The sequence below is a fragment of the Poecile atricapillus genome, chromosome 1 (genome assembly GCF_030490865.1).
Source record: "Poecile atricapillus isolate bPoeAtr1 chromosome 1, bPoeAtr1.hap1, whole genome shotgun sequence".
Taxonomy (NCBI): Eukaryota; Metazoa; Chordata; class Aves; order Passeriformes; family Paridae; genus Poecile; species Poecile atricapillus.
Genome location: NC_081249.1, coordinates 71099406 through 71108718, shown reverse-complemented (window position 1 = coordinate 71108718; position 9313 = coordinate 71099406). Strand labels below are relative to the sequence as shown.

At 34.8% G+C, this 9313-nt stretch overlaps 1 protein-coding gene across 1 annotated transcript in view; it reads right to left on the bottom strand.

Moving 5' to 3' along the window:
* The window catches only part of SACS (sacsin molecular chaperone), a 34701-nt gene that overhangs the window by 14913 nt on the left and 10475 nt on the right, over positions 1 to 9313 (bottom strand). Inside the window, exons 6-8 of the mRNA XM_058829197.1 lie at positions 8363 to 8509; positions 5494 to 6976; positions 2446 to 2537 (exon numbers count right to left, since the gene is read on the bottom strand). Of these exons, the coding sequence (XP_058685180.1) occupies positions 2446 to 2537; positions 5494 to 6976; positions 8363 to 8509 (1722 nt within the window). The remainder of the gene's footprint in view (positions 1 to 2445; positions 2538 to 5493; positions 6977 to 8362; positions 8510 to 9313) is intronic.

The following is a 9313-nucleotide window of genomic DNA, read 5'->3' as shown; positions in this document are numbered from 1 at the left end:
AAGAAAAAATAAAAAAATTTCCTGTTTCTGCAACTGTATCAGAAATCCCTCTCATGTACTTTCTACAGCTATCTAAATAAAATTCTTGACAGATTAAGATTTCTAAACCTCTCAAAACCCCCTCTAATACTTATTGTTTATAGTAACACACAACTTTTATGGTAGTGCAGTTGTACAGTAATGCCAAATCATTGAATGAAGAATAATTTAGTAGGAGGTAGAATGAAAAGTAGGACACCTGAATCTTGTAAAGAATTATCTAATAGTATTTAGTAATTTCGAGAACATTTAGAAGAATACTCGCCATTTTTATTTACAAAAATAAGTTCTTCTAATGAATGAAAGGCATAAAGTCTTCATAAAGGCTAGAAAAATATCATTGAAAGAAACTGCCAGAAGAGAGAAAAAAGCAAGACTTAAATGTGACCTAAAATCTCCCCAGTATCTAAAAGGACTAAAAATACTTCATTGCAGTCCTGAGACCAAGCCTGCAAGGGAAGGCATGTCCTAGAACTCAGCAAGGGACTGGTTTAATAACATACAGGGTTTTTTCTGCTTCTGTTACCTCTGTGTTTTCTGTCAAAGATGTATTCAAGCATATACTGTATTTTGTTTCAGTTGTTTTGCTCTGTTTTTTAATTTAAACCTGCTTTTAGATCACTTTGTGACATTCACTTGGAGGAAATTGTCTAGGAAAGTACTGATCTTGAAAATCAGTTCAAGGTTTCATCACACAGAACAGGCATTTTCCAACACTAACATTGCTGTTTACATAAAATCTTCATGCATCTAATCTCACTGTGGTAGTCTTGATACCTATATATATATATCCATTCCTTAAAAGGTACTATTAAACAGTTGCTCCTTATGATTCCATCCTAGATCACAAGCATTCCCTGTCTGGATACACAATTTGAAGTAGTTATTACTTTCAACACTTTACATTCTGTTTAAAAACAGTACTGAGGGCAATTAACAGTAGAGAAAAAATATTAAACCAAGGATATTCTACTGCATTAATAGACCCAGCACACATCATCTAATATGCTGATAGGACTTTGAAAAATCTGCTTTTTAAAATAAAGGTTTTCTTTATAATAATTTCAAACTTGATGTCCTTCATATTCAGTTAAAGTCTCAGATTTCATGTACTTGATACATTTTATATTAAATATTTACATGTTTTACTCTATGCAAAAAGTCAATTATTTTAATTTTTTCATAGATGCTTTACCATAGCTTAAAAATTTATCATCTTGCTTCAGGATTACCTTGTTTTTCTTTTGTTTTTGATAATGAAAGAATGATCAAAACATGGAGAAAGGAGGAGCTTTAGAACTCAAGAAAAAGAATAGTAAAGAGGAAAGATTTCAAGGACTGAAGGGGAAAAAAGGTCAAAACACAGAAGAAATAGACACTAAATGACTGAAGACCATGATAAAGGATATAAAGAAAAGAAAATCAAGGCTGTGAGTAATAATATTCTACACCTAGTTCTAACATCTTCAGTCTAAGAAAGAATTATGATGAATCAAATAATTAAAAAAAAAGAGAGAAGAACCTCTTCTTGAAAAGTGCCTTTTCTAGACATTGAAGAACAGCTTACTTTTAAATAGTGTTAGTATATGATGAGCTAACAAGTGACTTGATTTGGGAATTGTGTTTACATGAAATTATTTCTGAGATTTAGGCTTCAAATTTATCAATCAAATGATTGATTTCCACACAAGGGTGGAAAGGTAAGTGCAGACAAACTCTGAGGAGAACAGAAACCAGAATTAAATTAATTGTGAAGACAGTTAAACATAGAGGTAGCTTATCTATAAATAAAAAAACTCCCTCACCATGTCTTCTGATCATGATTTGGAATATTTCAGTAGGTCCACACTGACACAACCATAAATGATGAATTAAGAATCAGGAAACATATGACAACATTATTTGATCTACAGTATACTTGAGGCTAGATACTTAAACTGATCTAATCGGGTTTAAAAGAAATATATTGAAGTACATTTCTTGCAATTAATGAAATAAAGTACATGCACTTGCAATTCTGAGTTAAAAGATGATCCACGATACTAAAACCATGACACACCTATTGCATATGCAAATACTATAAATATAAAACAGAATTAAGAGTGTCTTAGGTGGAGGAATACTATATTAATAAAATTCTTCACCCTTGAATACATTTTACTAAACGAGTCTCTATAATTTCATCACAAATTTTCATCCTTCTTTGCCTTTTTGTTCATTTATCATTTCCATCTGTGTCATTTCCCATCCAAACAAGTCTATCATATCTTAATGGTTTGGGTTTTTCTAGATGACTGTCTTATTTATGGGAACTCAACTTCAAGAGACATTACTTTAAATTTGGGTTTACAGCTAATCTGTTTGAATCATTAGAAGTTCTGTAAGAGAATACAAAAGACACACTACCTCGACTTTTGGCAGCTTCTTTCAAAGCAGCAAGGACCTCAGGCTTCAGGTCATCAGAGAGTAACCTTCCCTCCAGGCCAGGAAAGAGTGATCTAACCACGAAAATAGAGAAAAAGATAAAAAAAAAGGCCCCAACACTTTAGCAAAGCCTCATTTATTTAGATTAATGTATAGTCATTAATAGCATGATAATTGTCATGGTAGAACTGTAGCATGGAAAGCCATCATGTGCATATGCAGAGTAGGACTTTCAGTGGGCATTTTCTGACAAATAAAAAAGTTATACATTTAGAGGAAGACATTAGTAAGAAAGTAATTTTTCCAACTACTCTTCTTTTCAAACCAGGTCCAAGCAAGTTTTCTTTGATAGAAAAACTGGGATTAAAAAACTATTCTCACCTATTTGTTCTCTAAAAAAAAAAAAAAAAAAAAAAAATAGCACCTACCATTCTATGTCTCTTAAAATTCAGTTTGAAAAGTTTACATAAAATACAACACATAATTCTAGAATGTCACACAGATCTGTGGATTTGAAAAGATCTACAGATTTCAGAAATTCTGCAGTCAATACTTAGAGTTATTGTGCCAAGAGTCAGTCTCATCCTCCCCTTCTCCTACTTTGGCACTTTAAACTAAATCAGTTTTCAGGGCTTTGGTCTTTGTGGAATCAAAAATAAATACCCAGTTTAGTTCTGATTGCAGGTGTGTTCATTAGACATAAATCAACACAGAATCCTGTTCCTCCGCAGTTAGCAGAAAGAAAATTTCTAAGAGCTTATTTTACCTTCTTAGCAGGCTTCAAATCTGAATAAGGGACAATCTCCTAAATTGAAAGGGTTTTGAAACATCTAACATACACAATTTATCATACTTAAAGATTTAGAATTAAAGATGCTTGTTGTAGGCAAGAATGTAGGCAAAGAAAGCATTGCTACTTCAAACTTCTGTTTCATCACAGCTAGCAAGGAGATTTATGCCTGTTACAATAAGCTTTTGTATCAGCTTTACAAGACTAATCAAACCAGGTCCATTACCAGTGGAACATGAACTGAATAAGAACTACTGGTACCCTTAAGTTTCAAAAAAAGTGACTTATGACTAGTCTGAAGCAGGACTCAGACTAGTCTAATTAGACTAGTCTAGCCAAATTAGTCAGGGCTAATTTGTTAGTCTCATCATGAGAATGTTTTCTGTATTAGTATACTGGCTTAACTTCTGGAAGGATTAACAAAGTGAAAGAACAAAAGATAAATCATCTCATGAAAGATGCTAAAAAACATATTTTTTTAAGAAAAAGACATTAGAATGATAGGCTCTGTGTAGCTGTAATCCCCTGATAAATAACCTGAATTGTTTAGAGCAAGAAAAGATTATGGGTTTATGATTATCAGTTTAAATTTATGGAGCTCCTGGAGTGGGTCCAGCAGAGGGCTACAACGATGCTTAAGGCATTGGAACATCTCTCTTATGAGGAAAGGCTGAGGGAGCTGGGCCTCATCAGCCTCGAGAGGAGACAACTGAGAGGGGACCTAATCCATGTCTATCTGTGTCTGAAGGGAGGGTGTCAAGATGGTGGAGCCAGGCTCTTTTTTCTGGCGCCAAGGATTCAGGCAATAGGACAGGAGTGAATGGGCAGAAACTGATGCACAGGAAGTTCCAGCTGAACATGAGGAAGAACTTTGCTGTGCAATAACCTAGTACTGAAATGAATACTGATTTTTCAGAGAGGCTACGGAGCCTCTCTCATGAGAGATATTCAAGAACCATCTGGACACAATCTTGTGCCATTTGCTCTGGGATGGCCCTGCTTGATCGGGGAGGTTGGACCAAATGACCCCCTGTGGCTCCTTCCAACCTGACCCATTCCATGATTCTGTTTAGAATATAGCAGAAAAAGAACAGCAGCAGGCTTGAAGATATGCAATTGTTTTCAAGAAACATGGGAAGAAAAGTTACTTGCATCCAACTGCTTTTCTTTAAGATTGGCTGCCTATATGTATATTCAAAACAATTTACATAAGAACCTCATTTGAAGCACTTTTTACCTTAATAATACCTATATGGGCACACTTCAACCCACCTCTACTTCCCTTTTAAACAGTCCACAGAGATGTAAAAAACATATGCCAAGTGTCACATTCTCTCAAGCTGAGAGTCTGGAAATTAGTGGAACTCTGAGGCAAAGGAGGAGGGATCATTGTAATCATGCATAGAGGCAGCACTTTTTAAGAGGAAACAGTAAGACATCTGGTGTGTCTGGGTGACTTCAAGCCTTGTCTTTAGACATTGTGTGCAGAATGGTCCAGATTTAACAAGTATTTAATATGTGCATAATCCAGTAAAGACATAAAAAGCAGTAGTCATGCTTTCTCCACAGGGACTCCAAGCTCATTTATTCCAGCTAGCCTGCTCTTTGCTATCCCCTCCCCAGAGTCAGTGCAAGCTCTTTTGGCTGATGAAATGAGAAACAAATTGGAGCACTGATGCAGCTGGGAAATAAGCAAGGGAAAAAAAACTAATTGAAGAGGGACTGGGAAGAACAAAGGGAGAGCAGATGTGAAAAACAGCTCATTGTAGTATCTGCTTATTTCTTGAAGCCAGTTTTTAGTACTACCTTACTGAAATTAAGTGTTCTGATAAAAAAAAAAAAGCGAGATGCAATCTCAAGCCTTAAATTTAATAAAAACTCTTATAATTACCTAATTTAATGAACTTCCTAGTATGCATGTTTCTAATTTCCTCGTATTTATAATTCCAAGAAGAAAATAAACTGGAAATGTACCCTAAGGTATTCTCTTAAAGAATCATACAATTCTTTTATAAAGAGTTAATGGTAAATAGGTGTCTAACTTTTCAAATGAGACATATGCACACAGACATATACATATATAGAAAACTGAGTTCTATCTATGCCTTATTTCATCACAGGCTGCTGCATACCTTGTTTGTTGACAAGCAAAGAACAGTCTGAAGCGCTGTTTTAACATCTAAATTTAAAAAAAAACCTAATAAAAAACCTCCCCACAGTATTACAAATATTAAGCATACCTGGGATATTCTTCCGAGGTTATGTAAACTACATCCTGCTCTGACACAGATGAGGAAAAAGGAATAAATTTCCCATTCTGTAAAGGCAAAAGCTCCAATCCAATCAGTTCACTGTAGACTCCATCAGAAAGCACAAATTCTAAAAGATGAAGTTTTTCTTCAGCAGGTCCACTGTGTCCAGATTTCCTTAGCACTTGCCGCACTAGAGCAGGAGTCACTTTTTTCACAGCTTTAGCAGTAGAAATAGTAAGATGCACTGCACTAGCAATATTTGCTGGTACCTTGGCAATCTGCTTCCCTGAATTCTGGAGGTAGTTGAGAACAGACTGTGTGTACTCCAAACTCTCATCCATTTCAGAAAAGTGCACCTGTTCCACATTTATCCACTGATTACTCACTGAGTAAATAACTGTGTGCTGGAGCAGGTCTTTAAAGAGAGGTACTACAATTGGTTTCCAGGGTACCCTGATTTTGTTCTCATCAGGCCATAACCTATAAATTCTTTCAGGTGATAATGGAAAATCTGAATTCTTCTCAGTCTCCATTCGTTTGATAGCTTCCAAAATGAGGGTGGTATATGCCTTAGGCACTATATTTACCACAAGAAGATCATTCCACAATGCTGCTGGATCTCTCCACTGATCCAACTCTCGCCATTTGATACTCCTCCTATTGTCTGTGAGACCAAAGAAACCACTAACATGAACTGGAAGTCCAGTTTTGCTTTCTTCACCTGGAGGCAAAGGCAGAAAACAAAATGCTCTTCCTGAAAAGTCTGCTACAGCTCCGTTTTCCTCCTCGTTAGTTGCTAAAGACATGGCTATTCCAATAGTAGGAACAAATTTCAAGTCATCAGCTAAACCATCCAGTTCTGTACACATTCCTCGACCACCCACACAGTTACATACTAACCATGATGTTTTCTGTGCGTCCTTAACACTCTCATCTTCTACAACTATATTTACATGGTATGTCACACATGTTACGCTATTGCTTGGAACTCCCTTACAATACTGATTTATTGCAGTTCCCAGAATTTTGATAGAATTGGGTCTTTCGTGTTTCAAGGCCTTGTTCTCACTGGCAGTTACTCTAAAAACCAGCCTCTCCGTTCCATCAGCTTCCCGAACATGCAATGAAACATCCTGAACACTCTTCAGGAAAAGCAACACTGTGTCTGCATCTGCTCTGAAGGATTCAAACAGCTCCAAAACCTTCTGTTTGTCGTAAACATTGCTGCTGAGTTGGGAAGGCTGCAGACGAAGTGGGAAACGAAAAAAAGTACCAGGAAAATTTCCGTTCTTAAAGGTTTCCTTAGTGCTGCCAAATACACCAATGAAAGGTGCAAATTGGTCAGTAAGTTCATTTATTTCCTTGCTATCTTCTTTTAGATTCCAACACTGGCCCGACTCATGAGGTCCAAAGAGGGTTTGATGGGGATCAAGCATTCCAATCTGGTCACCGCTGAAGATGCTAGGGACATCTGTATACATAAAAACCAATAATTATTAATAATCCTAAAACAACATACTTTAAAAATACAGTGTTAAGGAACAAATTTTAAAAGGGTAAAAATAAAATATTCTAAAACTGTGATGAACTGAGTACAATCCCCAGGGAAATGGCCTGAGACACCATCCCTGGAGGTATTTAAAAGGCATGCAGATGTGTGACCCTTAGGGATATGGCTTAGTAGTGGACTTGGTACCATTAGGCTTATGGTTGGACTCAATGTTCTTAAAGGTTTTTTTTCCAACCTACGTGATTCTATGATTCTGATAACGTAATTCAGTGCTTACCAAGAAGGAAGAAACAAGCACACACCTGTTCTGCGGCTGAATATATAAATACTCATTCAACCATTTGAATTCCAGCACACTGAGCAACAGGAAGTACAATTTCTTTCAACTACATACTTCTATGTTTCCAGTATTTTTAAGGAAAAAAACTAACAAAGTAATTTACTATATGTGTGTTCTACTAGATTAATACTTTGCAGATCTTGAAGGCTGGCAAACAGTAATTCTGTACATTTAAAAGCACAAATTCACAGAATTATCAAACCACTGAATGTATTAATTGTATTCATGCTCAGCTAGGTAAAATATTGTTAAAAATATCATGTGTCTTACAAATTCACTTCACAAGGTAAAAATTTTTATTTCAGAAAAGATTTCCCTCTTATCCTGCACTATTATAACTGTGGAGACTGTAAGCATTATTTATGCTTCTTCTGTACCACAATAAAACATTCTAGGAGAATAACAGATTTCAAGACTGAGTATTACAAACTTGCAAAACAGTATGTACTACCTCTTTCAAGTGCAAATGTGCATATACCTCCATTACATTATATTTTATATATACATTATATATACAATATATTTTCTAGCAATAAATAAAAATCACTCATTATACAAAAAACCTGCGGAAGACTTTCAGTCTAGTGAGTAGAACTTTCCCACTTCTACTTGGATACCTACCCTATATTACAAGCCTCTATAAAATGAGCAGCAGTGTATAAATATATAAATAAATACCAGTATATAAATATATTTACTGGTATAAATACTATATATATTTATATATAAGTATATAAATAAAATACCAGTGTGAAGGAATGCTCATTTCAATATAAAGGACTAAGTATATAATGATGCTAACAGAACAATCTTCTTCAAAAACTTTCAAAATCAAATAGATACCTTAGAAGATTAGAGAAAAAATAAGAATGCTTCATAAGAAAATCTAGCCATGGACTCATTTTAAAACACACTATAGAGAAAATATTAAATGTTTGTGAATATCTAAGGTAATTTAACTATTTAAAACTTCAACATTTTCTTTTTAAAATAGCTGCTAAGTTTACCTGTTATATGATAAACTGAATTAAAGCCAATTCCAAATCTTCCAACTTTCAGGGGATCATCTTTCTTCCTGCTTCTTGCTATTTCCTGTATACCATGCCAGTCCTCAGGGGTGAAAATTGCATCATTGTATGCATAAAATGCTGGCCCTTTAATAAACAGGCAAAAGTTAAAAAGATGACAGAAGAAGAAAACTATTTAATGTTCAAAATTTCTAGGAAATGAACTCACAGACGTGAGAAAGCATTTCTTTGAAGTATATGCATGTGCAAATTTAATGGGGAAGCTATGACTCTAAGATGATGTAAAATTATGCCTGGTAATGAAAAAAAAGCAAAATGCAAAAGCAAGGAGATGAATTTACCTCTGCAAATGGTACTCAGATTTATATTCTGATGTATTATTTAATTCTTACATCCACATTTTTAAAGAATGCTTCTGAAAAACTGAACAAAAAGCAGAAAACAACAAAACTTCTGAAAGAAGTGTCATGTGGCACAAGGTGTAAACTCAATCTGTTCAGACTATAAAAGAGATGTTTGAAAAATGTACTAGTCACAATCTAAAGATACCTCCACTGGAAGAGAATATAAGGCAAGATAAAACAATAACTTGTGTCTAGAATGTAAGATAGACAAATTCACATTAGAAGACATAATAAGGCTGATTAACAACTGAAAAAAGCTGGAAGAAAAAAGCAGTGGATCATCCACCATTGCAACTTCAAATTACAACTAAATGCCTTTCAGGATGACTATGCAAACTAATTTTAAAAATAGTATTAATAATAATAATAATAATAATACTTTTTAATACATAATTGACCTTTATCTCACAAAGCCACAGTAAATTATGTAAAAACCTTAAAGCTTCAAGAAATTTGTAGGACATAGACAACATGGAGCAAAGCTGGGTGTAAGGTCAAGAGAAAAAAGGATGGGGAAGAAAACTGA